The 24006-nt window shown below is 41.9% G+C and overlaps 4 protein-coding genes across 5 annotated transcripts; 2 read left to right on the plus strand and 2 right to left on the minus strand.

Annotated features, from left to right (window-relative positions):
* The first annotated feature begins 1737 nt into the window (after positions 1 to 1737).
* LOC125189525 lies at positions 1738 to 4537 on the plus strand. Its single transcript, XM_048086797.1, has 2 exons — positions 1738 to 3295; positions 3359 to 4537. The coding sequence occupies exons 1-2, from the start codon at positions 1738 to 1740 to the stop codon at positions 4396 to 4398; spliced, it is 2598 nt and encodes an 865-aa protein (XP_047942754.1). The 3' UTR covers positions 4399 to 4537.
* A 498-nt stretch (positions 4538 to 5035) lies between these two features.
* On the minus strand, positions 5036 to 7222 carry LOC125191018 (protein POLYCHOME-like). The gene is made up of 3 exons (XM_048088474.1): positions 7013 to 7222; positions 6316 to 6721; positions 5036 to 5775 (listed from the first exon to the last, which is right to left on the minus strand). Exons 2-3 carry the CDS (start codon positions 6718 to 6720, stop codon positions 5389 to 5391), a joined length of 792 nt encoding a protein of 263 aa, XP_047944431.1. The 5' UTR covers position 6721; positions 7013 to 7222; the 3' UTR covers positions 5036 to 5388.
* Positions 7223 to 8904: 1682 nt separating this feature from the next.
* On the minus strand, positions 8905 to 11985 carry LOC125191017 (receptor protein kinase-like protein At4g34220). Of its 2 annotated transcripts, none has more exons than XM_048088471.1 (2): positions 10522 to 11981; positions 8905 to 9584 (listed from the first exon to the last, which is right to left on the minus strand). In XM_048088471.1, exons 1-2 carry the CDS (start codon positions 11750 to 11752, stop codon positions 8992 to 8994), a joined length of 1824 nt encoding a protein of 607 aa, XP_047944428.1. In that variant the 5' UTR covers positions 11753 to 11981; the 3' UTR covers positions 8905 to 8991. The 2 variants fall into 2 exon arrangements, with proteins under 2 accessions (XP_047944428.1, XP_047944429.1); XM_048088472.1 differs by lacking the exon at positions 8905 to 9584 and adding an exon at positions 9596 to 10058 and having other exon boundaries at positions 10522 to 11985.
* Positions 11986 to 21450: 9465 nt separating this feature from the next.
* On the plus strand, positions 21451 to 23716 carry LOC125186785 (probable polygalacturonase At1g80170). Its single transcript, XM_048083229.1, has 3 exons — positions 21451 to 22173; positions 22580 to 22911; positions 23089 to 23716. Exons 1-3 carry the CDS (start codon positions 21581 to 21583, stop codon positions 23577 to 23579), a joined length of 1416 nt encoding a protein of 471 aa, XP_047939186.1. The 5' UTR covers positions 21451 to 21580; the 3' UTR covers positions 23580 to 23716.
* Positions 23717 to 24006: the final 290 nt, after the last annotated feature.

Genomic DNA, 24006 nt, shown 5'->3' on the forward strand with positions numbered 1-24006 from the left:
GGGTACGCTATTTTGGCGTATTCTCTTGCCAAAAACGCGATTTTTTATGGGAGATTAAAGGGAAAACGCCTAGGGTTCATATCATTCAACACTTACGGCCTCCAACACTCACACACACCCCAAGAACACTTTGAGAGAGAGAATTGAAGATTGAAGACTTCCAATCGGAAGATTGAAGTTGCCATTCCATAGATTCATTCTTACAGGAGTATCTTAATCTTTTCTCCATGTATTTCATAGAATATTTTGTTTCAAACATGGTTTTTGTGAAGAACATGAGTAGCTAAACATTTCTTGTAGAATTCTTGGTGATGATGCATTAATTTCATAGTTTTTATCCAATTGATTTTGTTCTTACCTTGCTCTTGTAGTTATTTGATTATTCTTGGGTTTATTCCTTTCAATTGATTGATCACCACTTGATTGTGTAGGATTAATTAGATTAATCGGGAGATGAAATAATTAATCTGGAAATAAGAATAATTCACACCTTAATGCAATAAAACTCGGGAGAGTTGAGGTTTTGAGTGAGGTCTTTGACCTAATCGAGCTTTTGGGAGTTAGGGGTTTTAGGATTAGAAGGGGACTTCAATCCTAGCACCTAATCTGCAGGTTTCTCACCTCGGGAGGGGGTTTAATCTATAATTGTGGTCGACTTAGTAATTCTAGATACACCAAAAGGTAAGGCAATTTGATTGGATAAGAGCTTGGAGTTGTGCATCGAATCCTTGAGTTCTACAATTTTCTCCATATATCTTTTCACTCGTGTTTACTTGCTTTTATTTATTTATTTGTTTATTATATGCTTTTCGTAGTGTTAGAACAAAACCAAACATTTCCTGATTCTCTAGATAGTAGTCAACATTTGTTCGTGGTAGTTAAGTTGATACAAATTAGTCTCTGTAGGATACGATACTCTTACTTGCTAATTGCTACACTAGTCCCGTACACTTGCGGATATCACTTGTGTTAATATAAGTCGAGTCAATCTACATATTTTTTCTTAGGTGTTTCTACTAATTTAGTTCAATTCCGTAAGATTTAGAATTATATACGAGCACATAAATCTTCAATTTAGATGTGTTTTGCCGAAAATAAATTGTAGAGTTCCTAATTATTTGCTCACCATCCCATAAAATTTTATTTAATATTTAAATACAATAATTAGAGTTGTGCGCTTTATCTCAAATAGTTGGTAATCTGATTAAAATTGTATTAATATTAATATTTGCTTATTATATCTCAAAGGAAAGTAACACTTGTTCTTGTCTTTGCAATTGGTTTTAGTGAGTCCATATTTCTACCCTACTAAAAACATAAAATAATTAATATAAGTGATGTACTAATGCTAGATTCTGATGCTAACGTACTAATTAATTACCATCAACGAAAATAAGTCATCTTTTCCCGGCAGTTTCTTCCTTCTTTTATTGTTTATTTTTCCTGTAACTATTTTCTTATGTCTCTTTATCATTAAACAACATTTATCATATAGCGAAAGTAGTAAAGATACAAAACGTAGAATGATGGTAAAGAGACATGATGAGCAAAACCAAATAGAATCCGATTTTCTTTGTAGTAAGGTTAGAAATTTAATGCAATTTTTTGTCTTTATTTGTTTAATTTAGGGTTTATAAATACAAGGGCCGTGCACGATCTATTACTCTAACCAGCTCAATCCATTGATATTTGAACATCCAAAAAAAGCCATATTTTTTATTCAAAATTAAAATTCCCATGCATCCCATTCCCATTCCCATTCCCAATCTCAATCCCACTCCCAATCTCAATCCCGATCTCAATCCCAATTCCATATTTGGAACAACCTATTCCCAGCCCAACTATAATGTTCCATATGGCAGCGCACAAGCTCTTGCTCCGTCCTCGTGGCAACAAGGTCCCGACCCTCAGGCACAGTCAACATGGCAACAAGGTCCATATCCTCAAACTCAATCCACGTGGCAACAAGGTCCTTATTCTCAAGCTCAGTCCACATGGCAACAAGGTCCTTATCAAAGTCCTTACCCTTCGACTCAGTCCACGTGGCAACAAGGTCCTTACCAAGTTCCTGACCCTTCGGCTCAATCCACATGGCAACAAGGTCCTTACCCTCAAGCTCAGTCCATGTGGCAACAAGGTCATTACCAAGGTCCTGACCCTCCGGCTCAATCCACATGGCAACAAGGTCCTTCCCCTCAAGCTCAATCCACATGGCAACAAGGTCATTACCAAAGTCCTGACCCACCGGCTCAATCCACATGGCAACAAGGTTCTTATCAAAGTCCTTACCCTCAAGCTGAGTCCACGTGGCAACAAGGTCATTACCCTCCCATACTTGGAGGTGGAAGCCACTCTCAAGCTCAATCAACTTGGCAGTCAAATCCATATCCTCAATCTCAGTCCATAATTGGAAGTGAAAGCAACTCCCAAACCCAATCCATACCTCAGGCTCAGCCAAGTGCACCTTCAGAAGGAGGCCCATCCTTGCAGATCAAAAAAAAAATACCTCTTGCCAGAATCAATATTGATGAAGAAACATTTCCTTATTTTCCAAAAGTGATTATTAGGAAGGTTGAAAGAGTCGTGGATCCAGACAGCGAGAGCTCTTCAGTGTGCTGCGCGTGCAGGCAGCGCATCTTCTCAACTCCCTCAATAACATTCTCCCGGGGCAACGAAGAAAATCTTTTCCTGCACGAACAATGCACCACTCTTCCACTCCAATATCTCCACGAGCTTCACCCACACCACCCCCTTCTCCTCATCAACCACCTCTTGCTCCCTCCTCTTCAACCTACTGAATTTACTTGCCATAACTGCAACCAAATTTGTGGGACTTCCTTCTATCAATGTTCTCACCTTAGCTGCAATTATCGACTCGACCTGTTGTGCGTTTTGCAGCTCAAGATCAAGCACAGAAGCCACAAGCACGCCTTGACGCTCATCAGGCTAAAGGACTCTTGCTCTTTAACCTGTGGCGCATGCAACAGTAAGCACGAGTCGGAATCAGAGCCAGAGACGGATCCAGAGAAGGAGAAGCTCACCCTGTCCTATTTATGCAGCCTCTGCGGCTACTGGATTCATCCAGATTGTGCTTCATTACTCAATGCCCTCCATTATAAACATCACCGACATTCTCTTTTTCTCATCTATAATCTCCCTACTTCACCTCATTCCAAATGCTTCATCTGTTTTCAACTTCATAAGGCTACCTCAGGGGTTTTTGTTTGTCTCAAATGTACTAATTATCTTGTTCACATCAACTGCGCCGTCCAAGATCCCCATACTTTCAAGCCAGGTATGTATACCTCCATTCACAGATAAATATACTCCTATTATTTACTGATTTATGATTTTGCAGTGCTTATGCGAGATGCAAAAGCCTGCGACTTAGGCCGTTTGCCAATGGCAAACGAACACACGAGTCTGATTCCCTATATTAGACATGATATTAGCAGTGATGGTGATGGTGACGATGACGACGGTGGAGACAGTGATCCATCTAAAATCCATGAACATCCATTGATATTCCATGAAAGTGAGGATGAGAAGCAGTCTTACCGCCGCGTATGCAATGCATGCGTCCAATACATTTCTCCCCCATTCTACCGCTGCTCTGAATGTCCAGACTTCTTTCTCCACGAATGCTGCGCTCGTCTTCCAGCGCTAATCACGCACCCTGCCCACGCAGAGCACATTCTCGTGCTCCACTCCAAAGCGCCCAAAACCGGCTTCTCCTGCAGGGGTTGCCATCTACGCTGCAATGGATTCGCATATTCTTGCGAAACCTGTGATGACTTCACGTTAGATGTTGTCTGCGGCCTCATCAACCCTGCGATAACACACGAACCACACAAGAGCACCCACATTCTCTTCATGTCTCGCAGCATGATCATCGATGACAAGTGCAGCTGCTGCAATTCCATCTTGAATGGGATCTGCTACGAGTGCAGCAGCTGTCCTAGCTTCAAGCTACATGTCAGATGCGCCCTTCTCCCCAAAACTGTTAGCCACGACTATGACCAGCACCCTCTCCGGCTGACTACAAAAGCCCCGGGAGGAGGCGCCAATGGTGCTGGTGAGTTCTTCTGTGAGGTCTGTGAAGAACGTATCGACATAGAGCAGTGGAACTACAGTTGCAGCGAGTGCGATCAGTGGTTCCACGTTGATTGCATTCCCTCTGTCGATCAGCTTTCTCGGATCAAGTTGGGTTCTCGTGTTCGTGTGGACGTCCATGGCTGCCCCGTCGCACTGGTTCGACGGGATGATTCTGGTTGCATCAGCCGCAAGTGCGGATCTTGTCGGGAAACATTGAGGTTGGGTGATGATGGTCTGGCTTATGAGTGCTGCGACTGTTTCTTCGGCTTGCACCAAAACTGTGCCAACAAGCATTTCTTCTAGAGTTGAAAATGAGTCATCTAGTTTCTATTTCTATACTTCTTAGATTCATATGACCACGTCGTGATACGACAAATATTTTAGAATTGCTTTCATATGCATAAATGTGACACAATCAGTGATGTGTATAGATATTAGATACGGATTGACAATACTAATAAAAACAGTTTTTTACTGATAAAGAACCTACATTAATAAAATGATGATCTTCATTTTTTACAGCTACAAACTCATTCACACACTAATCTATCTAGGTAGTGTTCGATTTCCTTGATAAAATAGTACCAAGATATAATCTAGGATTGAGTTGTGAGATTATTTTAGTAGGAGGAGGTTAGCTATGACTAATTATCCTATGATTAAGTTTGAATCTCATGACTACATATTTAGTGTGTGAATGAGTTGAAGGGGAAGAATCTTACATATTGATGTTTCATATCAAGAAATGAACAGTAGAATAAATAAACATGCTGCTTTTAGTTGATAAAGAACTTGACAGACATGAGAAATATGTAACTCTGGAATCATATATTCCAGTTATATACATTTATCAACATTCCATCTTCACATAGAGAAACATAGGGTGAGAGGCATAAGGAGCCAACTATGGTCACACAACATACATCAAGATACTCAACAGTAACCAGCAGAAAATGAGAACTTTACATGGATTTTACTGCATCTATTGAGTAGCAGGAGTAAAAACAATTAATGACTCCAGCAAGTTGCAACAAGCTCTCTTGTTCTTGCCTAACCGATCTCTGCTAATCTACATAGCCTCTAATGGCATATATGAACATGGATAGAGAACTAAAGATGTTCTCGAAAGTGGATAGTTTGATCAAGGGATGATCGTGAAACTAAGAATCCAATCATCAAGAGATGATCAACTGTACTAACCAGTCAGATGTTCAGTGTCCTCTGACTACCCAAATCCTTAGATCTCAACCTTGATTGAGGAAAATGATGCAACTCATGATAAGCGGTCAAACCTCAGCGCATTGACATCAATGACCTCACTCTTTTCTGCCTTTCAGCTTTCTTAGCAGATGGAGTGCTCTTTAGCTTATGAAGCTCCTCCATCACCACTCTTTCAACCACCTCAATGTTGTTTAAGAGCTTCTTTTGAGGTGTTAAGGAAGTTGAACCTCCTTCACTCTGGTTGGTAACATCGAGCAATATCTTTGGCACTTTACCCACTGTTGGTGGGCAGCACCTAATTCCAGCTTTGGAAAGTGGGGAAGTGACGGAAGGATCTTGCTCGAGCTGAGCAACTGATGTAGATACAGATGGATCGTGAACTATCTGGTCCTGGAGTAGAGGACTCTCAGTTTCTAGGCCTTCACCTTCTTCCCGACGTGCTCTTCTTCTCTCAATTGCCTGAGCATAGAATCGCCTCAAAATTAGTACTGCTGAACACGATTGTTCAAAGATCAAAACTTGCTTAATCGAACTTTCTACATAATAGTATCAGCCAGAAACCTGTACAAGGTTAAGCACTAAACATGTTCAAACGCAATCATGCAACATTTGTAAGACTTGATTTGCATAAAAAAGCAAAGCTAAAGAAGGCATATGCATGACTTTATCTCAATAAATGGTTTTGCTGAATTTGCTCTGAACTCAATAAGTTGACTATTGGGATTCTGAACCAACATTTAAGACAATCCTAGACTAATTTTTTATCTTGAATAAATGAAATAGTAAGTCAATATGGTGACACAGGTCACTAATATTTTACCATAATTGATAATAGATTACTCTCTGGTTATTGAATGTCAGTCAATGTAAACACTAAACACAAAGCTAAATCAAGAAGTACGCATGGGGAAACTAGTGACACTAAACCATTTAATTAGTACTTTCCAATTAACACAAGTCAAAAAACAATCAATTAATTTAAAAAAGTTCCCACATTACCCTCATTATAGCAGTGATGTCCCTGAGAGGTTTCCTTGGATACCAAGCAGGCAACCGGATGCTTCCTCTCCCTCGGAAACCACCTCGACCACGGCCACTTCCCACCGCAGGGGACATGTTTTCTCGCCCCATGCCCAGTGATGATGATCTACTATAGTTTGGGAATCGCCCAAATCTTGGACTTCCAAGGCTACCCCTTCGACGAGCAACCCCCCTCGATGGTGGCGTACCCACCATTGAAGCTCCTCTCCACCGGAAGGGAGTTCCAGTTGATCGATCCTCGGCCTCATCCACTAAGACGACGACATCAGAATTGCTGTTACCATCCCCAACAATCCGCCTCCGGTTGCTGTACGAGACCATAGCGTCGTTATCCCTTGGTAATCTATCTCTTGTCTCCGGCATTCTATCAAATTCGCCAACAACACAATACATAGATGGAATCAGAATTCTAATTGATTACAAGAAATATGCTCGATTTATTTAGAAAGTTCATACACCGAAATATCAATAACCCTAAATCAACTAAAACTTTGAAATACAAACACTCGGAAAATAGAAAACCAGCAACAACATACATAATCAGTAATGAAAATCACTTGGAAACATCATCCGACATAAAACCTATCAGTTTTCGACATGTAGGTGAACTAATCGAGAGAAGCCCCAAAAATCTATATGAACATTTCTTCTGTACCTTAATTTTGTGTGGAACTTCTTGAGAGGGCTTCAATCGTGCAAGTGAAGTAGATTTACACAGCTATGGAGGCGGGCATTCAGGTGAGTGAAGTGAGAGAAAGTGATGAAGAAGAAGAGATTTGGAAATTTGCTGTGCGAGACAGAGAAGGTGAACTGGCAAATTTTGAAATGATTTTGGGCGGACTTTATACTCACAAAATCACACTTCAATTTTTCAAATTTTACAGTGGCGGACTATGATACCCTGTTTTCACTTCTTTTCTATTTTTGTCCCAAAAATCGTTCTACATTTCAATAGCATAAAATATGACCATTCTTTATTTTATTTTACTATAGTAAGGTGATTAGCGATCAACCTATCATATTTTGTCATTTTGGTCTATCCCATATCCCACAGTAAAAGTCACATTTTACATTTTACCATAAATAGTAAGTATGTCTCATATTCCATTAGTTCACTTCAATCATGTTTTATTATAAAACTAATATAAAAAAGTGTGCTCATATTTCACTAACTTTTCCATACACACTATTCTTTACTTTTCTTAAAACTCGTGCCACGACAAGATTGACTCTTATTGTGGAACGGATGGAGTATATTTTAATGTTAATGTTGTACTCCCTCCGTCCCATTAAAGATGACTCACTTTCCTTTTTAGTTTGTCCCAACTAAGATGACTCATTACTTAAAATGGAAACATCTTTATCTCTACTTTATTCTCTCTCTTACTTTACTCTCTCCTCTCAACACACAAAATAAAGTTGCATAAAATCCCGTGCCGCCCAAGAAAGGAGTCATCTTCCTTGGGACGGAGGGAGTATTAATCACATAACAATTGTGATTACTTTCTATTTACTTTTAACTAGTGTTATGCATTAATCTTAAATTTACTATATACCCCTTTCGTCCTCAAAAAATAGACAAACTTATAGTATTTGGTATGGATTTTAATATGTAATTGGTAAAAAAAAATAAAGAGTTTTTTTGCATATCGTCTTCATTATGGAACTAATGAATGTTTTGGAGCGAGATGTCTTGGGTGGACATAATATTGGTCATAAAATGTTGATTCCTCAAATATCTTAAATACCATCTGATCCAAAGTTGACATTTAAATTTCAATGACTGAGTGTCGTCTTCTTTGATGGTGTCGTATGCAATGATTATTAACAAAAGTCAAGGTCAATTGTTTTCTTATGTTGGATTATTTTTTTATAAAATCTATCTTCAGTCAAAAACAACTCTATGTTTGTATCTAAAATCTCAATTCTGAGAAGATTTTAATTTATAAAGATGAAGATGAGAGCAGTGATATTTTAGCTCAAAGTCTCAAACCATGCGGAATCCTTAATTAACTAGAACCACGTACACACTAATCAAATGGTAGGAGTAGTGATTATCATAACCTATAGAACTATTTAGGATGATAACCATGATAATCATATAAAAATATATTTGTAATCAATAAAAATGATATTCAATTTGTAGTATAAAATAATTATGTTTCTATAAAAATGATACTCTTCATTAATAAAATGATATACATGTATATAATGATACTACTATTTAAGATCATATAAATTCAACATACAATAATATCTTTATCGAAAGTGATATATTTCGTCCATAAAATGATAGTTTTGGAAGAATTATTATGGTTATCATCTCAATGATAATATCATTCTAATTCACCCCAATCAAATAGTATTGCATTATTTGAAGTTTTTCATAATTCTGATTCTTTCTTCAAAACTTCAACTTCAGCAGCAGAATATGAAGAAAGAAGCATCATTTTGTGCTTGCAATCTCCAAAACAGCAGACATTTCTCTTATTTTGGCATAGCTTTTCATGATCAACTTAGTGCTACTAACATTTATACATGCAGAGATTGGGGAAAATATATATCATAACAATGCAACATTAGAAATTAATCACGGATCCTACAAAGACGAACATATATATCTTTACTACTACATCACTGCAACTTGATTCGATCTAGGCTGTCCGAAACCGCCCTCATCTTCGGCCGGAGCTCTGGATCACGCTCCGTACAGTTCAGCGAAACATGAAACGTAGCAACGACCTGTTTCTTGGCACGAGCCTCGTGCAAGAGCGCGGGGTCTATGATCTCCGACAACGGCCTCTCCTCCCGAAAAACCCTCCTCACCAAGCTCTCGAGCCCTTCCTCCCCGTCGTTGTCAGGGGCCCGCCCCGTCAGGATCTCCATGACCAAGATCCCAAACGCATAGACGTCGCCCTTTTGGTTGACTTTGGCACCTGGGCCCCGAGCTTCCGGAGCCACACACATGATGTTTGGCAGACTAGGCTTCTTGGAATTGGAAGGAGCACTCGCCGATTTCGTGGCGGTTGGGATGAAACGGGACAGGCCGAAACCGGAGATGCACGGCTTTAGGTCGTCATCGAGGAGGATCTTCGATGATTTGAGGCTTCCGTGGACGTACTTTCTCGGGCTGCACTCATGAATGTGCATCAAACCCCTTGCAGTTTCTTGGATGATTCTGAGCCTTGCAGCCCATGACAGAGGAGGTCTCGTATTCCCCACTGCGCCTGCACCAGGAAACGAATAAAAGCTAAAGTTATGCAATTCGAGCATCCATGTTCGACAAACCACATTTCGTTTAGATGACGCTGCATTGCTATCTGAACTAAGCCGGAAGCAAGAAGTAGACAATGATTTCATTAAAGCAGCTGTGAACACATTAAGTAGTACTTCCTCCGTCCCAGAAAGTTTGTCACACTTCTTTTCGCACTTGTTTTGGAAAATTGGAGAGAGAATAATGTAGAGAAGAGTCTTAACTACAAAGAAATTAACTCGGGAGGAATCATTGGGAACAGCATAGTACTGGCTAGAAAACAGAATGTCCTGAACAAACTAACAAAGAGCAGCTTCCAATTATTGATGGTGCTAATATATTTTCAAATTTGGATTCTCTCTTTCAGAATTATATTCATATGGCTTGCTTCTATACAAGTCTGTGATCCATCCATCGTGAAACTACTACGAAACTTCAACATCGTATCCTACAAAACACGAGCCCTTGTGCTCAGAACTAGAAGAAGAATTGCAAAAATTGTGGAATATTCATAAAAAGTATACAGAAAAAGCAAGTTAAAATGTGATGCCCTATTCATAAAATTCTAACCCGAGTGTGGTCCTGATCATCATTGAAGGTTTTAAAGCGATGTGTGGTCCGACGATTGTCGTTGTCCGAACCCTAAACCTACTACCACCACGAAGCCACCGTGGCCCTCCAACATTCTCAAGTTTATGATTCATTATTGGTCTTTTTTTAGGCTATCAAAAAAATCTTACTCCTACAATGAGGATATTTCTTTCCTACCTAGGAAACAAAATAGTGCAAAACATTTAAAGATCAATCACCACTTTTCAAGAATTTAATGATCTAAAAGCAGAGAATTTGATGGTCTAATCCTCAAACATTATCACACCAAAACAATAATCATGAAGATGTAAAATACTCACCATGTAATGCATTGTACAAGCTCCCATTGCTGATGAAATCTGAGATGAGCAACTTCTCATCACTCGCATAGTAGTAAGCCCTCAGCCTCACAACATTGGGGTGCCTCACTTTCCCAATGGCCTCCACCTCCGCCTCGAACTCCTTCAACCTCCACGCAACGTCCCCCTCGCTCAGTCGCCTCACTGCCACCACCACCGGAGCAGCAGCAGCCACCCCCTTCCGCCCACCGGCCACCACCCTATAAACTATCCCACTCCTACTTTTCCCAAGAACATAAGCTGAAGCCCTCAACAAATCCTCCAATTCCAACCCAAACCCTTGATCCATCACAACAAATTTCCCCTTCTTCCCCTCCTCCTCGCCCCCCAATTCCACATTCTCCCTCTTCCCCAATTTCTCCTCCACCACATTCCACCTCTTCCTAATCACCCACACTGTAACAGCCACCACTCCAACCACCACAGAAACTCCGCAAATAACCGAAACAGCCACCGATTTCCCATTGATCTTTCTCCCCTCCACCACCCCACCACCTCCATTTCCCCCCGGTTTCTGAGGATTATCAAAAAAAATCGGATCTTTAGCCTCCGGCACCGTGCACGGAGTGCTCAATGGAAACCCACATAAAAAAAGATTCCCGGAAAACGCGGTGGGGCCCTGGTTCAACAGCGACCCCACCTCCGGTATTTTCCCACTGAGGTTATTACACCGGAGGTCAAGGCTGACCATCACCGGAAACCGCCCAAAACTCGCCGGAATCTCGCCGGAAAACGAATTATACGAGAGATTCAAAGTCCCCTGCAAACGGGTCAAATTGCTCAGCCCTTGAAGAAGCGAGCCGTTGAAATTGTTGGAGGAGATATCGAAATGGACGAGGCTCTGGAGGGCGGCGATCTGCTGCGGCAAGGGCCCACTGAAGAAGTTGTGGGAGAGATCAAGAAATGCGAGAAATGAGAGCGCGCCGATCTCCGATGGAATGTATCCCGTCAGATTCTTTCCCGGGAGGGAAACGGAGATGACGCGGCCGCGGTCGCAGACGATCCCGGCCCACCTGCACGGGGTTGCGTCGAGCTCCGACCATGAGATTAGAGCTCGGTTTGGGTCTTCGGCAATGGCGGATTTTAGAGCTAAGAGGGAGAGCCCATCTGTGTTGAGTGAAGATGAGAGATGAATAAAGAGTGTGGAGATGTAGAAGAGGTTGAAAAGAGCATTCTTCTTTAAGCTTTGCATCTTAGCAAAAAATTTAATCTTTTTTATGGAAGAAGCTCAGTAAAAATGGAGTCTTTTTGAAAGCATTGAGCTCAAATGCAAGAATGTGAATAGGATTTGGTTGTTTTGTGAAGGAATTGCAGAAAGAATGTGTGAGATTTGAGGTGAGGACTGTGTGTGTGTGTGATGGTGGGGTGGTGGTTGGTGAAGGATTTGTTGATTCAGTTTGAAAATAATTGAAGAAGGAATGGTATTTTCGAGGTAAAATGGGGTAATTAATGAGATAATTTGGTTTGAATTTGGCTTTGACAATGATGGTGATTTGAGCTGCTTAAAGTGTAGCCTGGAGTGTCTGCATCAGTGAATTTAGTAATTAATGTTTTGGGATGTGGTTGTTTGTTTTTATTAGTTTATTCATGAAATAAATTTGATTTTTATGATGGTGGATTATACACATTGGGATGAGAGAGAAGGGTATGAATCTTTGATTTATTTTATCTGTTGTCTGATACAGAGAGTGGACAGTCTTTATATCATGTGAGGAAAGAAGACTACAAATTTACTTGATTATTATATATTGGTTTTTGTTCTTGGAGTTTTGATTTGAATCAAATGCTCCAACTCAGCTTTTCAGTCCTCTCATTTTCTTTCCTTTACTTTCATTTCAGGTTAGAACCTTCACAATAGCCGGGCCGATTCATGTCGTTAGCCGATCGGCTAGCCGAATCATTGCAACCGGCCAGCCGAGAATCGGCGAGAAAATCGGCGTGGACTAGCCGATTCGAGTGCGCTGGCCGCCATCATGGCGTGCCGATCGGCCAGCGCCTATTTTCGTTTTTTTTTTAAACCTATATATACGCGATTTTAGTTTCGGCGGGGATGGATGCAGCACGGTATGCATCCGGGATGCGAGGGGCCACCTGGGGGGACACGGTCTATCGTCCCTACTCTTGATTTTTTGACGGCTTCGTCTCACACGTCGCTTCCCAGAGTGGAAGACGCGAGTTCCATGGCGATGACCTTTTGTCATTGCATGAGATGGGGATCGATCTCGGGGATCCGGACACTCCCGTTCCATCGGGTCGGCCCGCGCCGAGAAGAAGAAGAAGGGCAAGGTGGTCGGCGAGTCGTCGCAGCCGCTCTGATGACGACACTCCCAAGCGGAGGAAGTGGACGGAGGATGAGTATGCCGGCGTGGCCAAGGCGTGGTTGTCGGTCTGCGACGATCCCGCTGGTTGCGAACAACCAGCGGGTCGTCAACAGTGGGCAAAGATTAGAGTAGCCTACGGGAGGAGCTGCCCGCATGGGAAGGACTATAGCGGGGAGGAGTGCCGGAAGGGGTGGGAACGGATCCGGGCCGCGGTCGGCCGATTTTCGGGGTTGTACGCCAACGCCCTCCGCCAGTTGACTAAGTGGGCAGAATGAGGAGGACGCCCGGAGGATAGCGGAGAGTGAGTTCCCCTTGCCGGGGAAATATAAGGAGTTCCTCTTCTGGGAATGCTATGTGTTGCTGAAGGACTCCGAGAAGTTCCGGGCGGGGTGCGACGCTGGGTGGCGAAGAAGCAGAGGTTGAACTATTCCGGTGACTACAGCGCAGCGGCAAGCAGCAGCGGCGGATCCTACGACCTCTCCCCGGATGCTGAGGAGTTTCCGTCCCCTCCATCCCTCTACTCGTCGCCCTCGCCCGGTTGGCCAAAAGCGGGCGCAACGGGCAGCGAGGGGAGGATCCCCCCTATCGCCCCATGAGGTCATCTCGGCACCCGCCCCCCCACGCGCGTACACCTTATTCTCGCGTGCAAAAACTGAGGAACGGATGTTCGCGGTCTTCCAAGAGTGGAAGGCCGCAACCGACCCCACGGAGAAGAGGTTCCTCTACTCGATGCTCGAGAACATGCGGGTGGATTTGGATGCCTCGAGGGCACTGGTGGGGGGTTCAGACGCGGGCTCAGATACCCCGGGTGGCGGCGGCGAGGACGGCGGTGGCAAGGATGGCGGCGGCGACGACGAGGAGTAGAGAGTGGCGGGGCTCGTGTGTGGAAGCCCTTTTTTTAAAAAAAAAAAAACATGTATTTTTTTTATCTATGTACCTTTTTTTTTTAATGAAATGAATGAATTTTCCCGTATATATCTCGTAAATTTAATTCCGTAATTTAATCGTAAATTTTATTCCGTAAAATATAGTTGTTTTTGAATTATTTTTATTGCGGCTGGCCTATACTGATGTGGCAGGTGGATATTTAGTGCTGATGACGTGGCAGAGAGAGAGTAGTTGTCCAATGACTGGCCTATTTCTATTGTGAATGTTCAAAATCCAGTGTAAAGTTTTTACTAAAAATAAAAACTTTTTATTTCAAAAAGTTTCTCTATCATGAAACATATTTTCACTAAAACTTTTTTCTTTCTATCTTTCTTATTTTATTAATTTTATATTAAAATTTGTGTTAATTTCAAAAGTTTTTATTTTTAAAATACAATTAGAAGTATACAAAAATAGATGTACACTCGACATGTACTTATATTGGAAGTTTACTTTTCTTCGGAGTTTCTAGATTTATTAGCATTAACTTCATTTTAAATCAAATTAGACATGGTAAAGTAATAGTGAAAATGCAGTTGGCCATTTTTTCATAGATAAAACTACGAACAAGTTTTTTTAGGAAGTAGAAAAGGTTCAAATCTCTCTGTTTTTACATATGTCCAAAATTGGATGGTTTAAAGTTTACTTTTAAATGATCTCATCTCATGGGACCACTACTTGATAAATTTGATTCGAGAGCGACTATTTTCGAAAATAAAACTATATGTAAAATATTGAAATACATGAGGAAGGAGTGCGTGAGTTTTCTGTTTGTACAATGGAATCATATAGAGTTTCCGCAACGCTGTTCTTATCCGTCTCTTAGCCGTCTCATCTCTTTACTATTCATGGTTTCACTGTACTTTTCAGCTCATCTCTTAACTAAGAGACAACACCCTGCATCTCTTAACCATCTCTTAATCATCTCTTAACTATTCATTCAATTTCATTTTTTATTTTTAATTCCAACAAATTCAATTAATAAAAACTCACTTCATTAAATAAAATAAATATAACAATTAAAAGCCTAAAAAATAAAAAATATATATATAATTTAAAATCCTAAAAAATAAAAAAAAATACATAATTAAAATACTCTAAATTAAACTATAAAAACTACTCCGCCGGCGAATCATCATCCCCCGAAGTCGGCGGTGCACCCAAGTTCCCTATACCAAGTTGAGCTTTCATATACTCAATTCCGGCCATATGGGCTGAAACTTGGGCAGGAGTCATTTTTGAAAGGTCAGCCATCGTGGCGACCGGGTACATGGACATTAGGGTGTTCGAGCCCATGCTCGTGCCGGAGCCCGAGCCCGAGCCCGCCTGGCTTGATTCGCCGCGGCCCTCCCTCTCCCCCCCCCCTCGCTCTAGCCGCCTTCGCCGCCTTGTTCCCTTGCGGCCGACGTCGTGTACCGGAAGAAGGCCCCCTGCATCATCGGTTGGCGTGCCCTCACGTGAGGTGTTGCCTTCGCCGCCATCACTAGACGAGTAGTGGCCACGCGCCGTGTCCTTCGTGCGTTTCGAGCCCGACTCGACACCGCCATCCCACCTTTCAAGGTGGTGGACTTGCGACCAAACATCGACATACTTGAAATCTTTACCGACGTCGTCTTTGAAGACCCGCAACGCCGCTCTCAGAATGTCGGCTCCACTGGCTCCGCTCTAATAATTCGCCTCTTCTGCCCTGTATATCGCGCAAAATTTTTTGACATCTCTGTCGCATCGGTCCCAATGACTGCGGAGCATCTTCACGTTGCGGGCAACGGTCTTCTTCGGCCTTCGTGCGTTGTAAACTTCGGTGACTTTTTGCCAAAAACACTTGTTGGTTTGTTGATTCCCGACGACAGGATTGTACGAGACGCTGATCCAAGCGTCGTACAGAGCCAACGTCTCATCTTGGTTGTATGGATGACGGGTGCCGTCTCCCATACCCTCTTCCTCCGCTTCCTCCTCTTCCTCCTCTTCTTCCTCGGCATTGACGTCGAGCTTGAGGCCGATCCTGCCGGAGCCGAAGCCTCCACCTATTGGCCAGTCGGGCAAAGTGCGTTCAGGCGCCAAAAGTTTCTCCAAAATTTGGGATAATCCCGGCGATTGCCCGTACCTGGGGGGGGGAGGGACGATAGTATGCATCCACATCAAAATGTGGTGTTTGGTACACCGGCGAAGTGGTCAAGGCTTGGGTGCCCGGCGACGAACCGGGAGAACCCAAACAGTTGTACATGCTCGCCCAATCGTCGAACGAGTACAAGTCGAACCCACCGGAGCGCCGCCTGCCAGAGCCGCCGCCATTGGAGTTTCCATCGCCGGACATTTTTTCAACAATTTGAGAGTAGTGTTTGTGTGTAAAATGGAAGAGGAATGAGAGTAGTGTTTGTGTGTAAAATGGTGAATGGAGTATGGAGTATATTTATAGAATAATAAAAGAAAAAAAAATTAAAAAAATTCAACCGTTTGAAAAATAAAAATTATTAATTCATAATTCCGACGCCCACTCGCGGGCCGACGAGTGGGCGTCACGCCATGCTCCAGCGCGCGCCACGTGGGCGCGCGCGTCGTCTCGCCAGCTCGAGGCCGGCCTCGCTGGCACGCGTCGCGCGACGAGATGTCGACGAGACGAGCTTCGCAACGCTGTCTCGATGCTGGCTCGTCTCGTCGAGACGAGACCGAGCCAGCATCGAGTCAGCGATGCAGATGCTCTAACCGTCAGATACCCCTTTTGCCCTTTTCCACATAATGTATTGCCTCTTATTTTAAAAATAAAAACCTTTAAAACGACACTAATTTTAATTCACAATTGATAAAGTAAGAGAGATGAATAGAAAAATTTTAATGTAAAAAAGATGAAGAGAAAAAATAATAAAATTAATGTTAGTGGATTGTCAGGTCCACTTTATTATAGTGGTATAAGTGACAAATATAAATTGATGTATAATAGTTTAAAGATTTCTTAAAATTGAAAGTTTGAAAGTTTATATTTTTAAGAGATGGACTAAAATGGAAAGAGTTGTTATTTTTAAAATATGGAGGTAGTAGTATAATGTATAAACACTCATCAGATTATCTGTCCTTTGTCCCATATAAATAAAAATTGTGTCTATTTTGACTGAGCGGATCCCTACTCCACAATTCTTATTCCACTATTTTAAAATGTTTCTTAAAATTAAACTTTCTCAACTTTCCATTTTACAAAAGTTGAACTCACAATCCACTAAAATACTTCCACTACTTTTTCTCTTCATATGTGTTACTTTACCTATTTTTACTTTACCAATTTTATTCTCTTAGAGCATCTCCAATGGCTTTAGGCCAGCCACTCTCTCTCCCTGCCACGTTATCAGCACCAAAAATCCACTTGCCACATCATCATTTTAATCAAATAGGCTAGCCGCAATAAAAATAATTCAAAAACAACTACATTTACGGAATTAAATTTACGATAAATTACGGAATTAAATTTACGAGACATATACGGAAAAATTCATTCATTTCATTTTTAAAAAATTACATTCATTTAAAAAAAATTACATAATAAAGAAAAAAACTATCGTCATGCAGTCTTCCGTGCCCACAACTCTTCAATTATATCATTTTGGAGTTGAATATGAGCATTCACTTGGCGCATGTCGGCATGTGCCTGGAAGCGGCCGGCTTCATCGTGAAGTACCCCACGTCGTACATTAGGGGTGACCATTCCGTGGCTTGGACCGGCTTCATCGTCATTGGCCCAATTAGTCAGTTGTACGTCTTTGTCTTCGACAATCATGTTGTGCAAGATAATGCATGCGTACATTATATCACCAATGCAACCGACATCCCACAAACGCGTTGGACCCTTGATTGATGCCCATCGAGACTGGAGCACACCAAATGCGCGCTCCACGTTCTTGCGCACCGACTCCTGCCGTTCCGCAAAGTAGGCCTTCCTGTCATCATTTGCGTGCCTGATCGTCTTCACAAAAAGGGGCCACCTAAGGTATATCTCATCCGCCAAGTAGTAGCCCATATCATGTCGGTTGCCGTTGGCCACAAATGAGACGTCCGGACCGATGCCCCGACATCGCTCGTTGAAGAGGGGCGACGAGTTGAGGACGTTGAGCTCGTTATTCGACCCGGCTACCCCAAAATATGCATGCCGGATCCATAGTCGGTAATCAGCTACGACCTCGAGGATCATCGTGGGATTCTTTCCCTTGTAGCCGGTCGTGTAGGCCCCCTTCCAAGCAGTCGGACAGTTCTTCCACTCCCAATGCATACAATCTATGCTGCCTAACATCCCGGGGAACCCATGCTGCTCCCCGTGCATCTGCATCAGATCCCGACAATCTTGGGGGTAGGGCTTCGAAGGTACTGATCACGGAATATTTCAATCACACCCCGACAGAAATACATCAGACATTCCAGGGCTGTCGACTCACCGATGTGGAGGTACTCATCCCACATGTCTGCCGCGCCTCCGTAGGCCAACTGCCTGATTGCCGCCATGTACTTTTGAATAGGGGTGTGGCCGGGTCTGCCAGCCGCATCGTGCCTGAAGCGGAAATACAAATATCGACGATCCAAAGCGTCAACGATACGCATAAACAACTCCCTGCGCATTCTAAAACGCCGCCTGAACATGTTTGCGGGAAACCGCGGGTCCGGAGCGAAGTAGTCGTCATATAGCCGCTGATGTGCAGCTACGTGATCCCGATCAATCACCGCTCGACGGTGGACAACGGGTGGAGGGCGAGGTACCGCCTGTTGTTCGACCCTTCGCATGTACCGCTCTATCTCGCGGTTCATGTAGGCCTCCATAGCCGCGTTCATCCGCCGTTCGTACTCCTCAGCATCCCCACCACTACCACCATCGCTACCACCCGCGTTACTCATCGCTCGATGTTGCTCTTGTACAGAAATTTAGAGAGAGAGAAAACTCGTTAAAACAAATGGTGCAAATGAAAATGAAACTAAAATCGCGTATATATAGTTTTTCAAAAAAAAATTTAAAAAAAATAATAAAATAGCGTTGGCCGATCGCTCGCCGATCGGCACGCCAGCGCATCGGCCAGCGCTCGTACATCGGCGTGCGCTCGCCTATTCTCTCGCCGAAATTGCGCTGGCCGATTCCAATGATTCGGCTAGCCGACCGGCTAGCGACACGAATCGGCTAGCCGGTGGGTTAGCCGCTATTGGAGATGCTCTTAGGGGGGCGGTTGGTAGTTCTGAAATAGGCTGAAATAGCACTATTCACCTTCTGTATCTATTGTTTGCTAGCCTTGAAAATAATTTCATCACTTGGTAAAATCTAAGTGGGTTTCTCACTCCCGTATACTACTATCTATGTATTCATTGTAACTCAATCAAGTTTGAAGGCAGGTATCAGAGATGCTCGTTTCTCCCTTGTACAAACACCGCACTGCACTATACATACGTAGGAGGAAAGCCTACTATCTCCACTTCCATGAAAATTAGTACTTTTCAAGCTACCACCCAAGTCCTTAATTTATTAATTGTGTATTAAAATTCATGTCATTTAAAAAAATTCTACTCCCTCCGTCTCAAAATAAGTGACTCATATTCCTTTTTGGGACGTCCCAAGATAAGTGACTCATTTCCTTTTTTGTTACTCTCTCTCTTACTTTTTCTCTCTACTTTATTAATTCTCTTACTTTATTCATTTTCCACTTTACTAACAAAACCTCATTTTCTTAAATCCTGTGTCGAAAAGTTTGTGGTCACTTATCTTGGGACGGAGAAAGTATTATTCTTCAAAGACATGATATTATAGGTGAAAATACTACCTCTATCCATGAAAAAATAATCTCAATTTGCAATTTTAGGATGTCCAAATAATAAATCCATTTCTATAAATGGAAAGTTTCTTTCCATACTTTGCTTACTTTTGTACTCTCTCATACCAACCATTTTTTTTTCACATTTCTCTTACTATACTCACTTTTTCTCATATTTCTCTTACTATATTCACTTTTTCTATTCTTCTTCTCTTATTTTATCAATTTCTCAGTAAATTTGTGTCATCTACAAATAAGACTATTCTTTTGGACGGAGGAGGAGGTATGTTTTTTGCCCGTGGAATATACTCCCTCCGTCCCAATAAATATGAAACTTTTGGTTTCCGGCACATGATTTTATGCAAGTGTTGTTTTGTGAGTTAATGAAGAGAGAGTAAAGTAAGAGAGAGGGAAAAGTAGAGAGAGTGATGTTTTCATTTTAGGAAACGTTTCATTTTTAGTGGGACAACCCAAAAAAGAAAACGTTACATTTCTAATGGGACAGAGGGAGTATATAGTACTACAATTCACATACGCACAATTAAAAGTGTAGAAAAATAGTCTATCAAACATGGAATTTTTTCCTATTTTCATTTACTTTGAGAATTTTGGCCGTGAAATTTTCCAATTTGTTCATGAAAATTACTGTAGTTCAATTATATTTTCAACTTTGTTTTAATAAAAATTTATTCTATTATTAGTATTATCTCATTATCCAGTAATAGTATTATTTAATTAAATTATCCTTTTCTTTGTTTTATTTTATTTTACAATTTTTGTTAACAATGCGCTAGCAATGGAGAGGAAATGCTGAGAGGTAAATTCCACTCTGTATAGAGTAAAATTCATTTAATATTGTTTTCTTGTGTATGTATCGTGTTTGGTTAATGAGATTGAATTTCACAGCTTAATCTTAGATGGATAATTATGTGATAAGCAGTATAACCACATTCTCTAATTATAATAATCTCACAATTTAATCCTAGATGGATTATCTTATGATAATTAGTCATGGCAATCGAACGACGCTTTACTTGACTATGAGAGCCTCTTGCTAATGATGGGTTTATTATGATTTTGGCTTGTAGATTGTTTGTTTACATAATTATCGATAATTGCATAAAGAAAAAAGAGATTGGTTCTTAATTCTTGTCTTGTGTTAAATCTCTTCGGCCTTTCCAAATGGGTTCGTTATAGGTCCCTGTTAGGCAAACAACGTTGCGCTTTCTTCTTCCCGAGCTAGGATTGATACTTAAATACCTGCTGTGCTTTCTCTTCCTTTAAGTAACGTGGTTGAAGAGTATGGTCTCTCTGTAAGTGGTCTACATTTGATCTAATTTTCATGCCAAATCTTAAATTTTTTTAACATGTAGAATGAATCTTCAAAAGATACCAGCTACAACGGTGTGTTATGCACCAAGGGACAACTCGAGGGGACCAGAAAATTACAGCTCCAACAGTTGTGGCATTGTGATGAGCTTCGTCAATCTGTCTGGTCCAAATAAGCTTACACCTCTAACTTCATTGCTACTGCAAATTCTCTACTTAAGATACTAGTTACTAGCTACTCCTCCATGAATTCTGGTAAACCAGACAAGCGCCAAGAATGCTTCATTTTTCACCCGCAATAATCCACTTTTTTCTTATATCTCTCTTACTTTACAAATTTTACGTTAAAACTCGTGTTATCCACAGTACAAACTATTTTTTGTTGACGGAGGCGTGAAATAGTTTAAGTTAGTTAGGAGAAAGATATTTTACTTGTTTGTTGAGGTTGGACTTGCTTGCAAGATTTATGCTACATGGATAATGATGTATCAGTATCAACTTGCGATAACATAAAAAAATTGGCAGAAATATTTTTAAGAGTCCTCTGTAAATACTTATGTGTCCTATTATGAACTAATCAAGATTATTATAATGTTGAAATAAAATAAAATAGCTAAGGATTTATGAAATTTTGCCAGAAAATCAGTAAAATTTTCCTCACTCTTAATCATGAATCCAATCACCACTTTTAATCTTATCATAGCTCTCACTCTCCTCCAATCACTATCCGCCACGTCACGCCTCTCCATCCTCCAACGCCGCGGCGACGACCTCTCTGTCTCCGTCGCTGACTATGGCGCCACAGGCCGGGGGCGCCGCTACGACACCGTTGCGATCCAATCCGCCATCGACGACTGCGCCTCCTCCGCCGCCCGCCATCTCCGCACCTGCCAGGTCAACTTCCCGCCGGGAAATTACCTGACGGCGACGCTCTACCTGAAATCCGGCGTCGTGCTGGACGTATCTACGAACGCCACCGTCCTCGGCGGCACCAGGCTGCAGGACTACCCTGAGAAGCAGGAGAAGTGGTACGTGGTGCTGGCGGAGAATGCGTCGGACGTGGGGATCACTGGCGGCGGGGAGATCAACGGCCAGGGTTTGGAGTTCGTGACGAGATTCGATGAGAGGAAGAATGTGATGGTGAGCTGGAATCGCACTGGCGCGTGCTCAGGCGATGAGTGCCGCCCGCGATTGGTAGGGTTTATTGATTGCAAAAATGTCAGGATCTGGAATGTCAGCTTCAATCAGCCTGCTTATTGGTGGTACGTTGCGTTTTTTGCTTGCTTCCAATTTTCATGTGTTTTTGTGTTATAGATCTTCAATTGATAGAGAGAGCTGCTTCTTTTTGCGATAATCAAACTCAATTGCTGAATTACATATGTGAATTAGAACCTCGACAATGAGAAAATTGTTTGTGTATCTTTTAGATGAACCCTAGGAGAGAGAGAGCTGCTTCTGTTTGTGATAAGTTTTTTTGTGTGAAATCTCTAATTGCACATTGATAAATGATAAAAAAACTGAACATTGGCAAAATCTCAATGAATATGAACCAGTTCTGTGTTTGAGCTCACTTCCATCAAAATACTGAGGTTGGTCGAGCTGTTGTTGATGCTACTCTGCTTGCTTAACCTGATTTCAAATAAATCTTTGTTGTTCCTATCGTTGTAGCCTGCATATTGTTCGATGTCAGAACACATCAATCCACGACACTTCCATCTACGGGGACTTCAACACGCCTAACAACGATGGCATAGACATTGAGGACTCGAACAATACATTGATAACACGATGCACCATAGACACAGGAGATGATGCTATATGTCCCAAGACATATAATAGCCCTCTCCACAATCTCACTGCAACCAACAGCTGGATTAGAACCAAGTCCTCAGCCATCAAACTCGGAAGTGCCAGTTGGTATGCTTTCAGAGGTTTGTTGTTCGACAACATAACCATTTTCGAATCCCACAGAGGGCTCGCTCTACAGATACGAGATGGAGGTACAGATATCTTGTTCACATTTTATTCCATTTAGCCTTTTTCTTAAAAAAGCTTGTCGGATAGCATTGGTCGTGTTTGAAAAGAAGCGTACTCTATCAAGTAGTTTTATGTTTAGATATTGATGGCTTGTTTAGTGTAAGTGTCTGAACCTAGTCTTGATGTTTGTGGTGATGAAGGAAATGTTAGCGACATTACATTTTCGAACATCAATATCAGCACAAGGTACTACGATGAACTATGGTGGGGAAGAGCAGAACCTATTTACATCACAACTTGCCCGAGAGACAGCAGCTCGACAGCTGGCTCCATTTCCAACCTGCGGTTCATAAACATCACTGCAACTTCTGAAAACGGAGTGTTCTTGTCGGGATCAGAAGGTGGAGTCCTGAGCAACATAAAGATGCATAACGTGAGCCTAAGTTACAAGCGGTGGACAAACTACACGGGTGGGCTTGTGGACTACAGACCAGGGTGCCAAGGGCTGGTGAATCGCAGTACGGCAGGGTTGATGATGGAACACATTGATGGGTTGGATCTTGAAGATGTGAGGATGAGGTGGGCTGAGGAGAAGAACAACAAACAGTGGAATAATCCACTCGATTTTCTTCCATCAACTGTGAATAATGTTTCATTGCTCAATTTCAATACTGGGTTGTGGCAAAAATGAGATCAAGATGCAGGCTTGTTAAGTAATTATGCCATGCTCTTATTCAATTCCTTGTTCTGTTTTTCTGTGATTATACTTTTCTTCTTTTTTTCTGGTATCTAAATCTCGAATGAAATTTTAGTAGTAACACTTGCATATGTTCTCTCTTTTTAGTGTCTGTTTTAACTTTAGATGATAAAGATTTCTTTCTATTTTTCATTTATTTCGTTGGATTTTTCATAGTCTAGTTTGCTATGCTTTTACTTTACCACATTTGGTTCTTTATAGTACGGAGTATTTGTGATGGACGACTGATGGCACAAGGATTCAGTTTTACGAAAAACTGAAGTTGAGGTATTCGCTTTTATTGTTCTTCTTATGAGAGCATCCGCAATGGTCGGCTAGCGACCGGCTAGCCGATTCGTCGCGCTGGCTGATCGGCTAGCCG

The sequence above is a fragment of the Salvia hispanica genome, chromosome 5, assembly GCF_023119035.1.
Source record: "Salvia hispanica cultivar TCC Black 2014 chromosome 5, UniMelb_Shisp_WGS_1.0, whole genome shotgun sequence".
NCBI lineage: Eukaryota > Viridiplantae > Streptophyta > Magnoliopsida > Lamiales > Lamiaceae > Salvia > Salvia hispanica.

Coding starts and splice junctions, on each gene's coding strand:
- LOC125186785 (XM_048083229.1), top strand. CDS start 21,581: ATGAATCCAATCACCACTTTTAATCTTATCATAGCTCTCACTCTCCTC. Junction 22,174..22,579: donor AATCAGCCTGCTTATTGGTG/GTACGTTGCGTT, acceptor CTATCGTTGTAG/CCTGCATATTGTTCGATGTC. Junction 22,912..23,088: donor TCTACAGATACGAGATGGAG/GTACAGATATCT, acceptor GTGGTGATGAAG/GAAATGTTAGCGACATTACA.
- LOC125189525 (XM_048086797.1), top strand. CDS start 1,738: ATGCATCCCATTCCCATTCCCATTCCCAATCTCAATCCCACTCCCAAT. Junction 3,296..3,358: donor TCCCCATACTTTCAAGCCAG/GTATGTATACCT, acceptor ATGATTTTGCAG/TGCTTATGCGAGATGCAAAA.
- LOC125191018 (XM_048088474.1), bottom strand. CDS start 6,720: ATGCCGGAGACAAGAGATAGATTACCAAGGGATAACGACGCTATGGTC. Junction 5,776..6,315: donor ACATCACTGCTATAATGAGG/GTAATGTGGGAA, acceptor TTCTATGCTCAG/GCAATTGAGAGAAGAAGAGC.
- LOC125191017 (XM_048088471.1), bottom strand. CDS start 11,752: ATGCAAAGCTTAAAGAAGAATGCTCTTTTCAACCTCTTCTACATCTCC. Junction 9,585..10,521: donor CTTGTACAATGCATTACATG/GTGAGTATTTTA, acceptor TTCCTGGTGCAG/GCGCAGTGGGGAATACGAGA.